This window comes from Rhincodon typus, chromosome 28 (genome assembly GCF_021869965.1).
Source record: "Rhincodon typus isolate 14 chromosome 28, sRhiTyp1.1, whole genome shotgun sequence".
Taxonomy (NCBI): Eukaryota; Metazoa; Chordata; class Chondrichthyes; order Orectolobiformes; family Rhincodontidae; genus Rhincodon; species Rhincodon typus.
In genome coordinates this window covers 749,400-771,867 of record NC_063359.1, presented here as the reverse complement: position 1 = coordinate 771,867, position 22,468 = coordinate 749,400, and the positions used below count along the sequence as shown (strand labels likewise).

Here is a 22,468-nt window from a genome sequence, read left to right as displayed (position 1 = left end):
GCATTCAACTCTCTAAATAAAAACCGAAAGAACTGTGGATGCCGTAAATCAGGAACAAAAACAAAGTTGCTGGAAAAGCTCAGCAGGTCTGGCAGCATCTGTGAAGGAGAAAACAGAGTTGACATTTCAGGTCCGGTGACCCTTCCTCAGAACTGATGGTGGCTGGGAAAATGTCAGTTTATATGCAGAAAATAGGGAGGTGGGTTGGGTAGGGAGTAAACGATAGGATAGAGTCCAAAGAGAGAGGAAGACAGTTGGACAGACAAAGGAGTTGCTAACGATCAGGTTGGGAGGGTGAATAATTGTTAATGGGGACTGTTAGTGACTAACAACAGGGGGTGTGTAATAGCAGGCTATGTGGTAACAAGGCCTGGTGTGTGGGGTAAGGAGCTGGGACATGGAAGAGTTTAGGCCCTAAAATTATTGAACTCAATATTGAGTCCGGAGGGCTGTAGGGTCCCCAAGCGGAAAATGAGGTGTTGTTCCTCCAGCTTGCATTGAGCTTCACTGGAACACTGCAGCAAGCCAGAGACAGAGATGTTGGCCAGGGAGCAGGGTGGTGCATTGATGTGGCAGGCGACAGGTAGTTCAGGTTCTTTTTTGTGAGCAGAACGTAGATGTTCTGCGAAGCGGTCGCCAAGTCTACGCTTCATCTGGAAGGTATGTTTGGGCCCTTGGATACTGGGGAGGGAGGAGGTAAATGGGCAGGTGTTGCACCTTCGCCGGTTACAGGGGAAGGGCCGTAGGGCTGTGGGGAGGTGTTGGGGGTGAAGGAAGTGTGGAGCAGGGTGTCCCAGAGGGAACAGTTCCTGCGGAAGGCGGACAAGGGAGGGGAGGGGAATATGTGTCTGGTGGTGACATCTTGCTGGAGGTGGCAGAAATGGCGTCTGATGATCTTCTGGATGTGGATGCTGGTGGGATGGTAGGTGAAGATAAGGGGAACCCTATTGCTGTTGCGGGAGGGAAGAGAAGGGGTGAGGGCAGAAGTGCAGGAGATGAGTTGGACCTGGTTGAGGGCCCTGTCGACAATGGAGCTGGGGAATCCTCGGTTGAGGAAGAAGGTGGACATTTCGGAGGCTCCCTTGTCAAAGTTGGCCTCATCTGAACATACGGAGGAACTGAAAGAATGGGATGGAGTCTTTACAGGAAGTGGTGAGTGAGGATGTATAATCCAGGTAGCTGTGGGAGTCAGTGGGTTTATAATGGATATTAGTGGCCAGTCTATCCCCAGAAATAGAAACAGAAATGTCGAGGAAGGGAAGGGAGGAGTCAGAGATAGACCAGGTGAAAGTCAGGGCAGGGTGGAAATTGGAGGCGAAATTGATGAAGTTTTCCAATTCCAGACGAGAGAGGGAAGCAACACCGATGATATCATTGATGTATCGGAGAAATAGTTATGGGTGGGGGCTGGAATAGGACTGGAACAAGGAACGTTCCACGTACCCCACGAAGAGATAGGCATAACTAGGGCCCATGTGGGTACCCATGGTAACCCCTCTTACCTGAAGAAAATGAGAGGAGTTGAAAGAGAAACTGTTGAGGGTGAGGACAAGCTCGGCCCAGCAGAGGAGGGTGGTGGTGGGTGGGGATGGTTCAGGTCTTTGCTCCAGGAAGAAGCGGAGAGCCCTAAGACCCTCCTGGTGGGGAATGGACGTGTAAAGGCATTGAACATCCATGGTAAAGAGGAGGTGGCTGGAGCCGGTAAACTGGAAGTTTTGAAACCGGCATAAGGCGAAGAGATGAATCATGGATGTATGTGGGTAGGGATTGGACCGGGGGGGAGAAGACTGAGCCAAGGTAGGAAGAGATGAGTTCTGTGGGGCACAAGCAGGCTGAAACAATGGGTCTCTGCATAGCCTGTATGAAGAATTAATACTACTGCATTCAATTCTGGTCACCACATTACAGGAAGGATGTGGAGACTTGGAGACAGTGCAGAAGACATTTACTAGGATGCTGCTTGGATTAGAGGGTATGAGCTGTAAGGAGAGACTAGAAAAACTTGGGTTGTTTTCTCTAGAGTGCGGAGGCTGGGGAGATATTTGAAAGAAGTTTATAAAATTATGAGATGCATAGATAGGGTTGACGGTCAGAATCTTTTTGCCGGAGTTGAAATGTCTAATACTAGGTAGCATGCATTTAAGGTGAGGGGGGGAAGTTTAAAGGAGATGTGAGGAGTATGTGTCTAACCTGGTTTACCCACTGCCAATTGGCATGTGGCTCAAGTAATAATCGTGAAATAATTATCTTTGAGGTTCTACCTTTCAATTTGGTGCCTAGTTAGAATTCAGGCCTTAGAACAGCACAACCCACAATGTTGTGCTGAACATGACGCCAAATTATCCCTTCTGCCTGCCATGGGTCCTTATCCCTCCATCCCTTGCATATTCATGTGCTTATCTAAAAGTCCCTTAAATGCCCCTATCATATCTGTCTCCATGACTACCCTTGGTAGTGCGTTCCAGACTCCTACCACTCTCTGTGTAAAAAACATGCTCCTCACATCTCCTTTAAACTCCACCCCCCTCACCTTAAATGCATGCTACCTAGTATTAGACATTTTAAGTCTGGCAAAAAGATTCTGACCGTCAACCCTATCTATGCTTCTCATAATTTTATAGACTTCTTTCAAGTATGTCCCTAGCCTCCGCCACTCTAGAGAAAACAATCTGAGTTTTTCTAGTCTCTCCTTATAGCTCATACCCTCTAATCCAGGCAGTATCCTGGTAAATGTCTTCTGCACTGTCTCCAAATCTCCACATCCTTCCTGTAATGTGGTGACCAGAATTGAATGCAATAATATTAATTCCTCATTCAGGCTATGCAGAACTTCTTTCCTAGCTCTGCCAATGTCATAGGTGCCTCCATCGATCATGACAAGTTCCCAGTATTTAATTGGAGGACATTTCTGCTTGTCCAGTGGTGGAATTTGGAACAATATTGTGACAATGTAGAGATACTGGGAGGAAGGGAGTGATATGGTGCTGATGTCAAGCTGGTTATGGTCATTTTACATGGGAAAAACTAAGGTAGTGTTGAAATTGAGGCAATGGAGGGGGCAATGACCTTGGAGAGGAAAGAAGGGGTGGAGGTGGGTAATAGTTTCTAAGGAGGAGGGGTTGCACCCAATAAAGAAAGTGATTAAGCAGCTAGTTTTTTTTTAACAGCCTATGAAAGCACAGCAGATATTCGAGTCATCAAAACAAACTACCAGGAATATGCATTTTTCCTGTTGAACACAATGGAAGCAGTGACCCGCTCAGAGTCAGTGGCCCTATACGGTAAGAGATTCTACATCAGCTCGTCCACTCACCACTTTCTAAGGGTGATTTCTGGATCTTTAACTCAATGTCCACCTCCTAGGAAGGACACGGAAACTGAGGAAGGAGATCAATGACGAGTTCAAAGACTTTGCATTGAGACATGGAATCCCAGAGGAGAGGGTCTTATTTCTGCCTGAAAAAGGTAAGCACATCATGAGCCCCTGAGCCCCATTGCAACCTGTCATTCATTCCCAGTTGTGTGCTACTCCATTAGAAAAACAAAAATCTGGTTTAGATTCCAGCAACATAAACAATCAATACCTCCACCAGCGATGTTCAATCGCAGCATTGTGTACTGTTTCCAAGATGCACTGCAGTAACTTACCGAGACTCCTTAGGAAGCACCTTCCAAACCCATGACCACTTCGATCCAGTGGGACATGGGCAGTAGCTACATGGGAACACTAGCCGCTGCAATTTCCCCTCCAAAGCCACTCACATCCTGACCTGGAAATATATAGCTATTTCTTCAGTGTTGCTGAGCCAATATCCCATAACTTCCTAACAGCATTGTGGGTGGCTGGTATTATATGTTACAACAGGAATGGTTAGAAAAGACAGCTCAAAACCACCTTCACAAGGAGCAATGAGAGTTGGGCATTAAAGTCTGGTTTACCCAGTGACATTCCAATAACAAATAATACAATAACAAACTCAGGCTGAACAACACTAGACACTTGTCTCGCCATTACCAGCTCAATGTGCTGCTATTCCTCTTACATTCAGAATCACTTTCATTCTAAAACAGAAAGAGAGAGAAAAGAAGAGGGAAAAGGAGGGAAAGATCAAGAGTGACAAAATAGAGAAAAGAGTCAGAGAGAAGTAAAACAAAGTGAACACCAGTTCCCCTGTTTTGTACCTGATAGGGACTCACTGAGATCTGATTGTCATACTGTGGTTTGGATGACAAAGATAATTAATGATTATGGATCCCTCCTGACTCCCTCTGGTTTTGAATGACCATCATGAAATGTTGATGTTGATTAGTGTTTATAGACAAGATCCTAACTGTGTGTCTGTTTCTAACAGGAGCATGTCTTCCATGGGACCCCATCCCAGAGTCACCAGTCAAGGTGAGGCAATCAGTCAGTCACTTCCTGAGTAGCCGACTATTCGGCCATGAGCACAGATAGTGTTTGAATTGAGTGTTGCAGTGATCGGTGTTTGGGAGATCTACTGAACAGGGTGGCTCAGCGACTGGTTGTAGGTCATTCATAAAGTGACATACATAAGGGATTAGTGATGGGAACTCTGCTGACCAGGGAGGTCCTGTGTCTGTTACTGGGGAGATGGAAAACAGCTTGATGTGGTCCAAAAGGAATTTAACAAAGCATCACATGATGACTATCAGTTTAACCTCGGTGTTGGGAATGATAATCTGTGGTAAACCCGACAGCTGTTATTGTATGAGATAATAAGGTGTAGAGCTGGATGAACACAACAGGCCAAGGAGCATCAGAGGAGCAGAAAAGCTGACGTTTCGAGTCTGGACCCTTCTTCATCCAGACCCGAAACTTCAGCTTTCCTGCTCTACACCTTGTCATCTCAGATTCTCCAGCGTCAGCAGTTCCTACTATTTCTGAATCAGCTGTTGTTGTATGTTGGTTAGCCTGGTTTCAGAATGTTTAAACAATAGCTGGTTTATTACTGAATGGCCTGCACTCCACATGCTTCATCTGACAGTGCTGAACCATGGGCTTTCTCAGCCAGCTCTCAGTCATGTGCCCCATTACTTCATCATTATGGGTGGAGCTATTTAGTCAGTCCCACAAATCAACCCCACTCACTCTCATAAGTCAGGCATGTGCAAAAGTATGGAGTCATCTCAAAGAAAACCAGCATTGATCTGATAAATCCTGTGAACTCAATTGTGGTTTTTGCTGAAGCTAACAGGAGGATTGAGGAGGGTAATGCAGTCAAAAGTTTCCAAAAAGTGCTTGATAAAGGGCCACAGAACAGTCTTCTCAACAAAGGGGCATTGGCTGCAAGGGTATAGCACTGTTTGAAGCACAGGAGTGGTATCTAGCTATTTTCAGACCAGAGGATGGGTTCTAGTGACATTTCTGAGGGGTTCATATGAGAGATATTGCTTCTCAGAATCATTATTAGTGATTTAGAATCATAAAATCCCTACAGTATAGAAACAGGCCATTCGGCCCATTGAGCCAACACCAACCCTCTGAGCAGCATCCCACCCAGACCCACCCCCATAAACCTGCATTTCTCATGCCCAATCCACCTAGCTTGCACATCTCTGGATGCTATGGGCAGTTTAACATGGCCAAACCACCTAACCTGCACATCTTTGGATAGTGGGAGAAAAGCAGAGCACCTGGATCCAACCCATGCAGGTGTGGGGAGACTGTGCAAACTCTACACAGATAGTTCACCTAAGGCTGGAATTGAACTTGGGTCTCTGGCGCTGTGAGGCAGCAGTGCTAACTATTGATCCACCACGCCACCAGTTAGGCTTAACAAAATTTCAGAACTTACAGAGAATATAAAACTTGGAAATTTTGTGAACTATGAGGAGAGTAGTGACAGTCTTCTTACAGAATATACAAGCTAATGCATGGGGCAGCAACAAGAACAAGGAGAAATAATAAAAATAAAAAGTAAAAAAAAATTCTGAATGAGATACATAAGCCGAGGGAGCTTGTGGTGTAGGTGGGAGCTGGACAGACAGGGGATGATAAGGTCCTAGACCTGAGAAACAGGAATAAGGCACACAAATAATGAAATGGTCATGAACCCTTCAGAAAACCTACTTCATCTGCAACCAGAGTGGAATTTCACAGAGTCTGTTGGAGTGGTCTAATGGTGCAGAGGGGGCTGGGGGTGAGGGAGAATTAGATGAGAGGTTCTGGGTCTGACCCTCAATGACAGAGAAGTGTCCTGCATTGAGTCAGAGCCAGTAGTGGCCTGACATGAGAACGCCTCACACCAGAGACAGAATGTTCCTGAGGGTTCATTAAAGAACCACTGAATCCAAAAATCCTTGAACCCTGCTGGATCTCCTGGTGCTCAGGGATTTCACTGGACCTTGGACAGTTTACCCCAGTCCTCAATTACCTAATGGGATGAGCTAATGGGATTGCTAGTGGCCTACAGGGGCATTCCTTTGTGCTCAGGCACCCAGTTACTCACTGTGCGAACCAGCATTGGGAAATGGGGTTGGGGGGGGCGGTGGTAATAGGGTGTAGGGAGGTTTCTGAAAACCAGGGCTCCTGTTCTAGCAGCCAAGTCTCACCAGATCCCTACACCAAGGCCCCCTCTCACCCACACAGACCTCTCTCTCTCTCCAGTGATGCTGTCACGAGCCCTGGAGAGGGTGTCATTGAAATACAGCCAGTGGCCAGCACTCCCACTGGCACTGCTGGTACTGGGCAGCTGCCATCCTCTGATTGGCCAGCTTGTTTCAGAATGGGATTTCTGTCCAACTGGGGCCATGTTGGTGTGGAAGGTCCACTGCTGTTTAAAAGCTTGTTTGGGCTTCAATAGCATCAGACTTCCAATGGAAAGGCTGACTGTGTTGCCGGGAATTTTCCAGCCATGTGCAGTGTCCTCTTCACGTTCATGAAGTTCTACACATTGTGTCCAATTCCAGACCGCACACTTTAGGAAGGATCCAAAGCCTTTAGAGAGGCTGCAGGTAAACTGTACTTGAGTGGTTCCAGGATGAGGGACTGCAGTTACGAGGACAGACTGGGGAGTCTGAGGCTGTTATCCTTTGAGAGGAGATTTGATGGAGCTGCTCAAAATCGGGAGGGATCTGGACTGAATGGATCGAGTGAAACTGTTTCCAATGGCGGAAGGCTCGAGTAGCAGATGGCACTGATTTCAGATGATGAATTAGCAAAAGAAGCCAAGAAAACACAAAGTAACATTTTTAACAAAAACAAAATTTGCTGGAAAAGCTCAGCAGGTCTGGCAGCATCTGTAAAGAAAAAATTCAGAGTTAACATTTTGGATCTGGTGACCCTTCCTCAGAACTGACGGTAGCTAGGAAGATGCAGCTTACATGCAGAAGTTAGGGAGGGGGATAGAGTAGGGAGTAAATTATAGGATAAAAGATAGAGTCCAAAAAGACAGAAGAGCAGTTGAATAGACAAAGGAATTAATAACGATCTGGCTAGGAGGGTGAATAGCTGTTATGGGGACTGTTAGTAACTAACAACAGGTACTGTGTAATAAGATAGTAAGAACTGCCGATGCTGGAGTCTGAGATAACAAGGTGTAGAGCTGGATGAACACAGCAGGCCAGGCAGCATCAGAGGAGCAGGAACGCTGGCATTTCGGGTCTGGACCCTTCTTCAGAAAGGGTCCAGACCTGAAACGTCAGCTTTCCTGCTCCTCGGAGGTACTGTGTAATGGCAGGCTATACGATAACAAGGCCTGGTGTGTGGGGTAGCCGCCTAGGACATGGGAGAGTTCAGGCCCTAAAATTATTGAGCTTGATATTGAGCCTGGAGGACTGCAGGGTTCCCAAGCAGAAAATGAGGTGCTTTTCTTTGAGCTTGCGATGACCTTCCCTGGAACACTGAAGCAAGCCTGAGATAGAGATGTTGGCTAGGGAACGGGGTGGTGTGTTAAAGTGGCAGGCAACTGGAAGCTCAGGGTCTTTTTTGTGAGCAGAACGTAGATGTTCTGCAAAGCGGTCACCCAGTCTATACTTCACTTCCCCAATGTAGAGGAGACCACATTGTGAGCAGCGAATGCAGTAGACTAAATTCTAGGAAGTGCAGGTGAAGTGTCACTTTACCTGGAAGGTATGTTTGGGCCCTTGGATACTGTGGAGGGAGGAGGTAAATGGGCAGGTGTTACACCTTTGCCGGTTACAGGGGAACGTGCCGTGAGGCTGTGGGGGGTGTGTTGAGAGTGAAGGAAGAGTGGATCAGGGTGTCCCAGAGGGAACGGTCTCTGAGGAAGATGGACAAGGGGCGGGGGAGGTGGAATCTGTGTCTGGTGGTGGCATCTCGTTGGAGGTGGCGGAAATGGTGTCTGATGATCTTCTGGATGTGGATGCTGGTGGGATAGCAGGTAAGGACAAGGGGAACCCTATTGCTGTTGCGGGAGGGAAGAGAGGGGTTGAGGGCAGAAGTGCGAGAGATGGGTTGGACCCAGCTGAGGGCCCTGTCGACAACGGTGCTGGGGAATTCTCGTTTGAGGAAGAAGGTAGATATTTCAGAGGCTCCCTTGTCGAAGTTGACCTCATTTGAACATATGCGACAGAGACGCAGGAACTTAAAGAATGGGATGGAATCTTTACAGGAAGCAGGGTGCGAGGATGTATAGTCCAAGTAGTTGTGGGAGTCGGTGCATTTATAGTGAATATTAGTGGCCAGTCTATCCCCAGAAATGGAAACAGAGATGTTGAGGAAGAGAAAGGGGGGAGTCAGAGATAGACCAGGTGAAAATGAGGGCAGAGTAGAAATTGGAAGCGAAATTGATGAACTTTTCCAATTCCGGAGAAGAGAGGGAAGCAGCATGGATGATATCATCGATATATCAGAGAAAGTTGTGGAGGCCAGAAAAGGACTGAAATAAGGAATGTTCCACATACTCCATGAAGAGACAGGCATTACTGGAGCCCATGCTTTTAAAGGCAGTGGGTTGTTGGCATCTGGAATGTGCTGCCTGTGAATGTGGTAGCGACAGATTCAATCAGAATTTTCAAAAGGAAATTGGAACTGAAACTCTAAGTTTTAATTAGATCCCCCTCATCTTCTAAACTCCATTGAGTACAGACTCAGAGTCTTCAACCTCATGTAGAGTCATAGAAAGAACAAAGAACAATACAACACAGGAATAGACACTTCGGCCTTCCAAGCCTGCGCCGACAAATTTTGACCTTCCTTAATAAGACTGTCTTCACTTTCAGGATCCATATCCCTCTATGCCCTTCCTATTCGTGTATTCATCCAGGTGCTTCTTGAACGCTGCTACTGTGTTTGCTTCCACCACCTCCTCTGGTAGCACGTTCCAGGAATTCGCCACCCTTTGTGTGAAAAACTTACCTCGCACATTTCTTTTAAACGTCCCCTTTTACACCTTGAACTTGTGTCCCCGGTAATTGACACCTCCACTCTGGGAAGAAAACCAACCTTAAAACGTCCATCAGGTGACCCCTCAACCTTCTACATTCCAGTGAAAACAAACCCAGACTATCCAACCTTTCTTCATAGCAAAATCCCCCATAAAAGGCAACATTCTACTACATCTTTTCTGTATCTTCTCCAAACCATCCTTCTGGTAGTGTGGTCACCAGAACTGTACACAATATTCTATGTGTGACCTCACTAAAGTTCTGTAAGGCTGCAGCATAACCTGCCTATCCTTATACTCAATGCCTCTTCCAATGAAGATAAGCATGCCATTTGCCTTTTTTTGTTACCTATCTACCTGCCGTGTCACCTTCAGTGATCTATGAACTTGCACACCCAAATCTCTCTGCAAATCAACACTCCTAACAGTTTTGCCATTCACTGAATGATTTCCACCTGTACTTGACCCTCCAAAATGCATCACTTCACATTTGCCTGGAGGTCATACAGCACAGAAACAGACCCCTTGGTTCAACTCACCCACACCGACCAGATATCCTAAGTAGATCAAGTCCCATTTGCCAGCATTTGGCCCATATTGCTCTAAATCCTTCCTATTCATATACCCATCCAGATGCCTTCTAAATATTGTAATTGCACCAGCCTCCACCACTTCCACTCGCAGCTCGTTCCATACATATGCCACCCTCTGCATGAAAATATTGTCCCTCAGATGCATTTTAAATCTTTTCCCTCTCACCTTAAACCTATGACCTCCATGAAATAACTCCACACGAGGCCAGTATCCTGTCACCAAGTTACCCTTTACTTCCACGTGGAGAGTCCTTGACACTAATCCAGCTCCCTCAGAGCCAGCTGTCAAAGTGAGCAGAACCACTGACCCTCTTGTATTTATCTGCCAGCCAGGGCTCCCTAATTGGACCAGATTAACAGCCCCAATTAGGGAACTCTTATACTATGAGGTCCACCTGGCCGACCTCGTTGCAATCAGTACATTCCTCCCCCTCTGAGTCCGAGGACACAGGCTGGTTCTTCTTTTTTGTAGTTCCACCTGCGGCATTTTAACACTGGGTGAGGTTCCTTCAACTCTGCCTCTGATACGGGTGGCATGTAATGAACAGTAGCTCACCTCTTGCGCCCGAGTGTCTCAGAAGAAATTCATTCTCTTCTTCAGGTGGCAACATCCACCATGTCCATCTCAGATTCCAAGGTACCTTCAACACTTGATGGAGAAGGAAAACCCATGGGTTCCGGAACAGTCCGAAAAGCTGTCGAACAGCTAGGCACATTTTACTCTTGCACTGTTTGCGAGTTTGCAGCTTTCATATGGTCCATGTGCTTGTTCAGGACTGGGCCACTTACCCAAACTGTATACTTCACTGGAGCTGACCTAGCGTTGACTATGCCAGTTACCCATGCAGGACCATTCCTGAGGTTCCTATGCCAAACGTAATCCCCGTAAGTATAGTCTCTCACATAGCGGAATCTTGAGTTTGGCATTGGCGATCCTGATGCTGTTTCACTCTCTGCCCCCTGCCCAGATCAGATTTAATGTGGTGTGGAGTGTTATCCCCATTAGCAACTCTGTTGGAGCTTTCCCTGTAGTTGCATGACAGGTGGTCTGATGATATTGAAGCCCAAACAAGTATTTACCTGGACAGCAATGAACCTCCCACACCAACAAGGCCCCATTGGGACACAAGTCCCACCCTGAAACAAGTTGGCCAATCAGAGGATGGCTGCTACCCAGTACCAGCAGTGCCACCAGGAGTGCTGGCCACTGCCTGTATTTCAATGTGACCCTCACCAGGGCTCATGACTGGATCCTTGGAGAGAAAGGTCAGTGTAGGTGAGAGGGGGGCCTTGGTGTGGGGAGCTGGTGGGGCTTGGTTGTTAGAACAGGAGTTCTGGTTTTCGGAAGACTCCCTACCACCCAAAACCACCCCCATCCACCCCCACCAATCCTTCTTTCTGCATCTGGGCTTATTTATGCTCTGCAATAGACGAAGTCCTAGATGCATATGGTATTGGGCATTCCTATCCATTGAGCCACTTAGGAGCTAATACTACCCCATATGGGGAGGCATTGCATGTCAATACTGGATCTCGCTTGGAATCATGGTGTGCCAACAACTCAGAGGATGAAAACTATTTCTTCACCTCTGTGAAAACTATGGTTTCGCTTTGTGACCAATTCCAAGGCTGACCCTCTTTTTAAGAGTTGATGCAAAGGTGCCAGGATGGAGGCCAGGTTATGTATGAAATTTTCTTAATAATTCACCAGCCTAATGAAAGTCCAGAGCTTCAGTACAGATGTGAGAGCTGGGACATCTTTGATCACCCTCACTTTATCTTCCAAAGGGAGTAACCCAGTTTTGTTGACTCTGTAGCCCAAGTAGGTCACTTAGGGTTCCTGGAACATACAGTTTTCACTTCGTAGGTGGAGGCCCAACTGAGAGAAATGACTTACGACAATGTCCAAATTCTCTAAATGCTCCTTATTGGTCTTCCCAGTTATTGGCATGACATCTAGATACATGGCAACCTGGGGTACACATTGTAAAATATTCTCCATCGTCTGCTGAAAAATTGCACAGGCTGATGATTCCTGAAATGGCAGACTTGTGTACAAACACTTATCGATATTGCTGAGGGAATCCTCAACTAACTGCAATTGCAAGTACGCATGGCTCATGTGCAGCTTTCTGAAGGACAGCACCCGCCAGCTTTGTGTATAAATCCTGTATGTAAGGGATTGGGTATTTATTCATCTGCGAAAAGTGGTTTACCATTTGTTTAAAATCCCCACAAAGGTGAAATGACCCGTTAGGCTTCACAATTGGAGTGACCAGTGCTGCTTGTTCCACAAACTGGACTAGTTTGATGATTCGGGGATAACAAGGTGTAGAGCTGGACGAACACAGCAGGCCAAGCAGCATCAGAGGAACAGGAAGGCTGATGTTTCAGGCCTAGACCCTTCTTCAGAAATGGGGGAGGGAAAGGTGGCTCTGAAATAAATAGGGAGAGAGGGGGAGGCGGATAGAAGATGGATAGAGGAGAAGATAGGTGGAGAGGAGACAGACAGGTCAAAGAGGCGGGGATGGAGCCAGTAAATGTGAGTGTAGGTGGGGAGTTAGGGAGGTGATAGATCAATCCAGGGAGGACGGACAGGTCAAGGGGGCGGGATAAGGTTGGTAGGTAGGAGATGTGGGTAGGGCTTGAGGTGGGAGGAGGGGATAGGTAGGGGGAAGGACAGGTTAGGGAGGCGGGGACGAGCTGGGCTGGTTTTGGGATGCGGTAGGGGGAGGGGAGATTTTGAAGCTTGTGAAATCCACATTGATACCATTGGGCTGCAGGGTTCCCAAGCGGAATATGAGTTGCTGTTCCTGCAACCTTCGGGTGGCATCATTGTGGCACTGCAGGAGGTCCAGGATGGACATGTCGTCTGAGGAATGGGAGGGGGAGTTGAAATGGTTCGCGACTGGGAGGTGCAGTTGTTTAGTGCAAACCCAGCGTAGGTGCTCTGCAAAGCGGTCCCCAAGGCTCTGCTTGGTTTCCTCGATGTAGAGGAGGCCACAACGGGAACAGTGGATGCAGTATACCACATTAGCAGAAGTGCAGGTGAACATCTGGTTGATGTGGAAAGTCTTCGTGGGGCCTGGGATGGGGGTGGGGCGGGAGGTGTAGGGGCAGGTGTAGCACTTCCTGCGGTTGCAGGGAAAAGTGCCGGGTGTGGTGGGGCTGGAGGGGAGTGTGGAACGGACAAGGGAGTCATGGAGAGAGTGGTCCCTCCGGAAAGCAGATAAGGGTGGGGTCGGATTGCAGATGGCAGAAGTGTCGGAGGATGATGCGTTGGATCCAGAGGTTGGTGGGGTGGTACCTGAGGATGAAGGGGATTCTGTTTTGGTTGTTATTGCGGGGAGGGGGTATGAGGGATGAGTTGCGGGAAATGTGGGAGACACGGTCGAGGGCGTTCTCAACCACTGAGGGGGGGAAGTTGCGGTCCTTGAAAAATGAGGACATCTGAGATGTATGGGAGTGGAATGCCTCATCCTGGGAGCAGATGTGGTGGAGGCGAAGGAATTGGGAATAGGGGATGGCATTTTTGCAGGAAGGTGGGTGGGAGGAGGTGTATTCTAGGTAGCTGTGGGAGTCGGTGGGCTTGAAATGGATATCGGTTTCTAGGTGGTTGCCAGAGGTGGAAACAGAGAGGTCCAGGAAGGAGAGAGAGGTATTAGAGATGGTCCAGGTGAACTTAAGGTTGGTGTGGAAGGTGTTGGTGAAGTGGATGAACTGTTCGAGCTCCTCGTGGGAGCACGAGGTGGCGCCGATACAGTCATCAATGTAACGGAGGAAGAGGTGGGGTTTAGTGCCAGTGTAGGTACGGAAGAGGGATTGTTCCACGTAACCTACAAAGAGGCAGGGATAGCTTGGGCCCATGCGGGTACCCATGGCCACCCCCTTTGTCTGTAGGAAGTGGGAGGAATTGAAAGAGAAGTTGTTGAGGGTGAGGACGAGTTTGGCTAAGCGGATGAGAGTGTCAGTGGAGGGGTACTAGTCGGGCCTGCGGGACAGGAAGAAGTGGAGGGCCTTTAGGCCATCTGTATGGGGAATGCAGGTGTATAGGGACTGAACGTCCATGGTAAAGATGAGATGTTGGCGACCAGGGAATTGGAAGTTCTGGAGGAGGTGGAGGACATGGGTGGTGTCATGGACGTAGGTAGGGAGTTCCTGGACCAAGGGGGAGAAAATGGAGTCCAGATAGGTGGAGATAAGTTCGGTGGGGCAGGAGCAGGTGGAGACAATTGGTCGACCAGGGCAGTCAGGTTTGTGGATTTTGGGAAGGAGATAGAAGCGGGCGGTGCGGGGTTGGGGAACGATGAGGTTGGAGGCTGTGGGTGGGAGGTCACCTGAGGTGATGAGGTTGTGGATGGTTTGGGAGATGATGGTTTGGTGGTCGGGGGTGGGGTCATGATCAAGGGGACGGTAGAAGGAGGTGTCGGAGAGTTGGCGCCTGGCCTCGGCGATGTAGAGGTCAGTGTGCCATACTACAACTGCGCCTCCCTTGTCTGCGGGTTTAATGGTGAGGTTGGGATTGGAACGGAGGGAGCGGAGGGCTGCACATTCTGCGGGGGAGAGGTTGGAGTGGGTGAGAGGGGTGGAGAGGTTGAGGCGATTGATGTCTCGACGGCAGTTGGAGATGAAGAGGTCAAGGGAGGGTAGGAGGCCTTGGGGTGGTGTCCAGGAGGAGGGAGTGTGTTGGAGGTGGGAGAAGGGGTCAGTAGAGGAGGGGATAGGCTCACGGTTGAAGAAGTAAGCGCGGAGGCGGCGGAAAGACTGTTCAATGTCCAAACGTGACCGGTATTCATTGATGTGTGGGTGGAGGGGGACAAAGGTGTAGTATGGCGCACTGACCTCTACATCGCTGAGACCAGGCACCAACTCTCTGACACCTCCTCCTACCGTCCCCTTGATCATGACCCCACCCCCGACCACCAAACCATCATCTCCCAAACCATCCAAAACCTCATCACCTCAGGTGACCTCCCACCTATAGCCTCCAACCTCATCATTCCCCAACCCCGCACCGCCCGCTTCTATCTCCTTCCCAAAATCCACAAACCTGACTGCCCTGGTCGACCAATTGTCTCCACCTGCTCCTGCCCCACCGAACTTATCTCCACCTATCCGGACTCCATTTTCTCCCCCTTGGTCCAGGAACTCCCTACCTACGTCCATGACACCACCCACGTCCTCCACCTCCTCCAGAACTTCCAATTCCCTGGTCCCCAACACCTCATCTTTGCCATGGACGTCCAGTCCCTATGCACCTGCATTCCCCATACAGATAGCCTAAAAGCCCTCTGCTTCTTCCTGACACCCAGGACCGACCAGTCCCCCTCCACTGACACCCTCATCCGCTTAGCTGAACTCGTCCTCACCCTCAACAATTTCTCTTTCAATTCCTCCCACTTCCTACAGACAAAGGAGGTGGCCATGGGTACCCGCATGGGCCCAAGCTATGCCTCCCTCTTTGTAGGTTACGTGGAACAATCCCTCTTCCGTACCTACACTGGCCCAAACCCCACCTCTTCCTCCGTTACATTGATGACTGTATCGGCGCCACCTCGTGCTCCCACGAGGAGCTCGAACAGTTCATCCACTTCACCAACACCTTCCATCCCAACCTTAAGTTCACCTGGACCATCTCTAATACCTCTCTCTCCTTCCTGGACCTCTCTGTTTCCACCTCTGGCAACCACCTAGAAACCGATATCCATTTCAAGCCCACTGACTCCCACAGCTACCTAGAATACACCTCCTCCCACCCACCTTCCTGCAAAAGTGCCATCCCCTATTCCCAATTCCTTCGCCTCCACCGCATCTGCTCCCAGGATGAGGCATTCCACTCCCGTACATCTCAGATGTCCTCATTTTCAAGGACCGCAACTTCCCCCCCTCAGTGGTCGAGAACGCCCTCGACCGTGTCTCCCGCATTTCCCGCAACTCATCCCTCACACCCCCTCCCCGCAATAACAACCAAAACAGAATCCCCTTCATCCTCAGGTACCACCCCACCAACCTCTGGATCCAACGCATCATCCTCCGACACTTCCGCCATCTGCAATCCGACCCCACCACCAAAGACATTTTTCCCTCCCCACCCTTATCTGCTTTCCGGAGGGACCACTCTCTCTGTGACTCCCTTGTCCGTTCCACACTCCCCTCCAGCCCCACCACACCCGGCACTTTTCCCTGCAACCGCAGGAAATGCTACACCTGCCCCTACACCTCCCCCCTCACCCCCATCCCAGGCCCCAAGAAGACTTTCCACATCAAGCAGATGTTCACCTGCATATCTGCTAATGTGGTATACTGCATCCACTGTTCCCATTGTGGCCTCCTCTACATCGGGGAAACCAAGCGGAGGCTTGGGGACCGCATTGCAGAACACCTACGCTCAGCTCGCACTAACAACTGCACCTCCCAGTCGCGAACCATTTCAACTCCCCCTCCCATTCCTCAGACGACATGTCCATCCTGGACCTCCTGCAGTGCCACAACGATGCCACCTGAAGGTTGCAGGAACAGCAACTCATATTCCGCTTGGGAACCCTGCAGCCCAATGGTATCAATGTGGACTTCACAAACTTCAAAATCTCCCCTCCCCCTACTGCATCCCAAAACCAGCCCAGCTCATCCCCGCCTCCCTAACCTGTCCTTCCTCCCACCTATCCCCTCCTCCCACCTCAAGCCCCACCCCCATCTCCTACCTACCAACCTTATCCCGTCCCCTTGACCTGTCCGTCCTCCCTGGACTGACCTATCACCTCCCTAACTCCCCACCTACACTCACCTTTACTGGCTCCATCCCCGCCTCTTTGACCTGTGTCTCCTCTCCACCTATCTTCTCCTCTATCCATCTTCTATTCGCCTCCCCCTCTCTCCCTATTTATTTCAGAACCTCCTTCCCCTCCCCCATTTCTGAAGAAGGGTCTAGACCCGAAACGTCAGCCTTCCTGTTCCTCTGATGCTGCTTGGCCTGTTGTGTTCATCCTGCTCTACACCTTGTTATCTCAGATTCTCCAGCATCTGCAGTTCCTACTATCTCCTTAACTAAGTCTGTCAACTCTTGAAAGGTTTTAGTAGCTGGTGCCTCAGGGAAAGTTAGATGCCTAATTAATAAAAAAGGTGTGTGTCCACAAGCTGTTGGAAAAATTCTTTGCTTTTCATCTGTCCAATGTCATTTCCCAGAAAAAGTAACACATTCTTTCCACATACTGGGCCCAGTCTTTGATGGCAGGATTGAACGAGTCAAGCTTCCCAAGTAATGCCATGATACTGGACATGCTTACTCCAACTCAAAAAATGACTGTTGTGAGCGAATTTCTTGAAGAGTCTGCATTTTTCTCATCACCACTGAAATAACTTCACACAGACCAGTATCCCATCACTAATTCACCCTTTATTTACACGTGGAGATTCCTTGACACTGATCCAGCTCCCTCAGAGCCAGCTGTCAGAGTGAACAGAATGTCTGACACTTCTGTTCTTATCTGTCAGACAGGGTTCCCTGATTGGACCAGATTGTCAGCCCCAGTCAGAGAACTCATATTCAAGAGTCCACCTGGCTGACCTCGTTACAATCACTACATTCTAGTTTTGGACTCCTTACCTCGGAAAAAGATATTGGCTATTCATCCTATCCATGCCTTTCATGATTTTATAAACCTCTGTAAGGTCACTCTTCAGCCGCTGACCCTCCAGGGAATAAAGCCTAGCCTGTTCAGCCTCTCCCTGTAGCCCAAACCCTTCAATCCTGGCAATATCTTTATAAATCTTTTCTGAACCTTTTCAAGTTTAACAACATCTTTCCTATAGCAGGGAGACCAGAACTGAATGCAGCATTGCAAAAGTGGCCTCACCAATGTCCTGTACAGCTACAACATGGCCTCCGAACTCCTGTACTGAATGCACTGACCAATGAACGCAACGTGACAGTCCCTTCATCTTCGGGATCATTTTTGTAAACCTGCTCTGCCCCCCTCCAATGTTAGCAAATTCTTCTGTAGATATAGTGCCCAAAACTGCTTACAATATACTAAATGTCATCTGACCAGAACCTTACAAAGCCTCAGCGTACATCCCTGCTCTTGTATTCTAACCCACTTGAAATGAATGCAAATATTGCATTTGCCCAACTGCCAACTGAACCTCCATGTTAAACTTAAGAGAATCCTGAATGAGGACTCCTAAATTCTTTTGTACTTCAGATTTTTGAAGCCTTTCCCCATTTAGAAAATAGTCTATACTTCTATTGTTCCTACAAAAATGCATAACCTCACACTTTCCTACATTGTATTCCATCTGCCATTTTTCCCACTCTCCCATCTGTCTATGTCCTTCTGCAGCCCCTCTGCTTCCTCAATCTGTCCCTACACCTATCATTGTGTACTAAATGATAAAAGGTTCTTCAATTTTCTGGTCCTTATGTAATTCCTCAATGTTTTCTCCATCTGTCCCTCTGCAGAAGAATCGCAAACGGCACGCATTCGGAGAACAAGATGAGGAAGGGTCTGTCCTTAGAGGCTTCATGAGCACAATTGATACTGCAGGTGAGAACAGCATGGGGCATGGTGTTGGATCTAACACTGGCTGTCTTACTGAGGACAGAGTAGGAAACAGCCCCAGTTGGAAAATCCATTATCAGGCAGTCTGAGAGTAACTGTGTGAATATTGGTCCTGATTCCCAGTTTATTGGAGTGGAAAGGGTTAGGGAACTGAGTGGCCCTCCATTGGGTTACAGTCAGCGTTAGCGTTTGGGTTAGGAAGTTTTCTGTGTTCATTGTTGTTTGCTTTTGTTCTGAAGAATCCTGTCAACTGGAACCTGATTCTGGGCCCTGCTTTGCCAATTTTCTAAGATTCTAGAGAGAGGGGGAGAGATCTCCCTATTTATTTCAGAACCCCCTTCCCCTCCCCCATTTCTGATGAAGGGTCTAAGCCTGAAACGTCAGCCTTCCTGCTCCTATGATGCTGCTTGGCCTGCTGTGTTCATCCAGCTCCACACCTTGTTATCACAGTATCGTCATTGTAGCCTAACCTGAAATTGGTACAGGTTCTGAATCAATTCTCTCCTTTTGTATACGATAATTCTACCATGAAGCCCAATGTCTCATGCACTCTATTAACTGCCACATTCAAAGTATAATGCACATGAACCCCAGGGCCATCATATCCTGCACACTCTTTTCAACTGTTGTTCTAATCCCAGCTAAAAGTGATCCTGGACAAGTTGGATCCCAGAATCAAACCTGGTTTGATAGATCATGAATTTTACTTTTGCTTCTTGTTTACTGTCCTCTTTGAGATTAGGTGCAGCCTGGACTGGGTTGGAAAGACTGATTTTCTGAGATTTTTACTTCGTTATTTTTCTAATTTATTCCTATGATCTCTAATGGTGGACTATTTATTTCTTTACTTTTCTAATTTTTTTTTGTTTCCTTAGAATTTGGTGTTAAATATCTGTAGCTAGGTAACTTTGCACCTAAGATGGAGCTATAAAGCAGTGACTGTAAACTTTTCACTGTACTCACTTGCTTGGATGAGTGTATCCCACACCAACCCTCTGAAGAGCATCCCATTCAGACCCATCCCCCTACCCTTTCCCTATAAACCTGCACTTCCCATGGCTAACCCACCTAGCCTGCACATCCCTGGACACTATGGGCAATTTAGCACTGACCAATCCAGCTAACCTGCACATCTTTGGACTATGTGAGAAAACCAGAATACCCACAGGAAACTCAAAGACACAGGGAGAATATGCAAACTTGAAAGAGACAGTCGTCCAAGGGTTGAATTGAACCCCGGTCCCTGATGCTGTCAGGCAGCAGTGCTAACCACTGGTCTTTTGACTGTGCTGCTGGTACATGTGTACCCTTCATGTACAGTAGGTGTCAAGGAAGCAGAAACACGTTTTACACCCAGTAGGAGTGTGAGGAATACTTTGATGCTGTCCTATAAGGTACGACATACGCAAGGACTTGGTTCAGGGCAGAACAGGTTGAATATTGCAAGAGTTTATTTACATATTGACATAGAGGCATACAGTCACAAAGATGTACAGCATGGAAACAAACCATTCGGTCCAACTCATCCAAGCTGACTCGATACCCTAAATTAATTTAGTCTCATTTGCCAGCATTTGGCCCATATCCCTCCAAACCTTTCCTATTCATGCATCCATCCAGATGCCTTTTAAATGTTGTAATTGTACCAGCCTCCACCACTTCCCTCTGGCAGCTCATTCTATACATACACCACCCTCTGCAGGAAAAAGTTGCCCCTTAGATCCCTTTTAAATTTCTTGCCTGAGACCTATGCCCTCCAGTTTTGGACTCCCCTGCTGTGGGGAAAAGACCTTGACTATTCACCATATTAAAGCCCCTCATGATTTTATAAATTGCTATAAGATCACCCCTCCGCCTCTGACACTCCAGGGAAAATAGCCCAAGCCTATTCAGCCTCTGCCTATAGCTGAAACCCTCCAAACCCGGCAACATCCTTATAAATCTTTTCTGAACCCTTTCAAATTTCTCAACATCTTTCCACAGCAGGGAGACCAGAATTGAACACAGTATTCCAAAAGTGGCCTAACCAATAACCTGTACAGCTGCAATATGACCTCCCAACTTCGATACTCAATGCACTGACCAATAAAGGCAAGCATACCAAATGCCTTCTTCATATCCTGTCTACCTGCAACTCCACTTTCAAGGAACTATGAACTTGCTCCCCAAAATCTCTTTATTCAATAACACTCCTCAGGATCTTACCATTAAGTGTTTTAGTCCTGCCCTGATTTGCCTTACCAAAATGCAGCAGCTCAAATTTATCTGAATTAAACTCCATCTGCCACTCCTTGGCCCATCGACCCATTTGATCAAGGTCCAGCTGTACTCTGAGGCAACTTTCCTGGCTGTCCACTACACCACCAATTTTGGACATTCACCGTCAACCCTTTAATACTGCCTATGTTCCTTTCGTTTACTCAAGCAAGTCAATTCCTCGTATATTTCAGCTGGGCGTCACTCTATTTCCTGATGATTTCCGTTTCACGGTCGAACTTGCAGTCACCAGCCAGAGTTCTGCCGGTGGCTAAAGTGAAACAGTCAGGCCAGAAGTGTCTAAGGGGGTAAAGTCAGGCAGAAATCAGAAGGTTCTTAACCGTTTTCGGTATGGGGGGGTAAATATTGTGAAAAGGACAGAGCCTCCCCGAGAGCGGGAGGGAAAGCTCAGGTGAAGGAAACTGCTCGGTGCTTCACTTGCTGTCTCACTGTGTGGCACTAACCTGTAACTGGCTGTGAGGCCACTGACCCTCCTCTTTTTTACAGGAGATGATGAACTTCTGGTTGTTTCTGACAAAGTGTTGCTGGAAATAAAAGAAGAAAACAGTGAGAACAATGATGGAAATAGTCATTAAAGTGATGATTTCAAGTGATCCATCAGACACTTTGTACGGCCTGATACTAAAGGGTAGAAGAGCGGAGTTTACACAAACTCAGGCTCAGTACTGTGACCATGCTTTCAATCTAATTGATCAATAAAATTCTGTAATTGAAAATACTCGTGTCTCCAGGGTGTGAATTGTTCAATGTGCAATGTTCTGATGGACACAAGGAATTCCCAAGTGCTGTCACAGAGACATGGTCTGAGAGTTACCATTCAATTTCCTGCTTGTTTTGGCACAGTGTTGCTGGTGATAGTGATTTCAGACACTATGAGCATGGGATTTTGAGAGAAAATTGCGTTCTCTTCATATTAATTCTCTCATGTGATGTGGCTGTTGGAGGAAAGGGTGTTGTTGGGATACCTCCCTGAACTGCTGTGGTCCATCAACATTGACTGTTCAGGAGAACCCCAGTGACTCACTTGGCCATTCTGGAGACATCCACCTTGCTGTGGCTCTGTATTTAAACCAGACCAGGAAAGGATGGGCAGGGTTCCTTCCAGAGAGGACATCACTCAACTGATGGACTTTCCCAAAAATCAATGATAATTTCATGAGACTTATTTGGAATTCCAAATTTATTGATGGAATTTGGCTGCTCTGATGGGATTAGAAGCTGTAATGCCAAAGCATGAGCCTGGACCACTCGGTCAGTGACATTAGTGTCAGCTGATTTGATTCACTCAAGGTGATATCAAGAAATGGTTGGAGACACTGGACATTTCCTTTACAACATTCCAGCAATAACACTGAAAACTAATGATCCAGAATTTGCCACTTCACAAACCAAGCTGCTCCAGTACAGTTACAACACTGGCCTAATGACTAGACGCATCTACATGACAAGTGTTGAAAATTGCCCAGTTATGTCTTCGACACAGAAAGTAGGAAAAATCCAATCCCGCCATTTAGCACCCCATGAGTCTACTCTCGATCAGCAGTAAAGTTATGGAAGTTGGCTGCAACAGTAATATCAAGCAGCATGTGCTCAGCAATAACCTGCTCAGTGATGCCCAGTTTGGGATCCACCAGGGCCACTCATTATGATGTCCTGACCTCATTACAAAGAA

At 47.8% G+C, this 22,468-nt stretch overlaps 1 protein-coding gene across 1 annotated transcript in view; it reads left to right on the top strand.

Moving 5' to 3' along the window:
• LOC125486407 (protein AMBP-like) overlaps positions 1–21,514 on the top strand; it is a 37,317-nt gene extending 15,803 nt beyond the window's left edge. Inside the window, exons 4-8 of the mRNA XM_048613833.1 lie at positions 3,168–3,281; positions 3,364–3,465; positions 4,353–4,396; positions 18,420–18,504; positions 21,283–21,514. Of these exons, the coding sequence (XP_048469790.1) occupies positions 3,168–3,281; positions 3,364–3,465; positions 4,353–4,396; positions 18,420–18,504; positions 21,283–21,371 (434 nt within the window). The 3' untranslated portion in view covers positions 21,372–21,514. The remainder of the gene's footprint in view (positions 1–3,167; positions 3,282–3,363; positions 3,466–4,352; positions 4,397–18,419; positions 18,505–21,282) is intronic.
• The last annotated feature ends 954 nt before the right edge of the window (positions 21,515–22,468 follow it).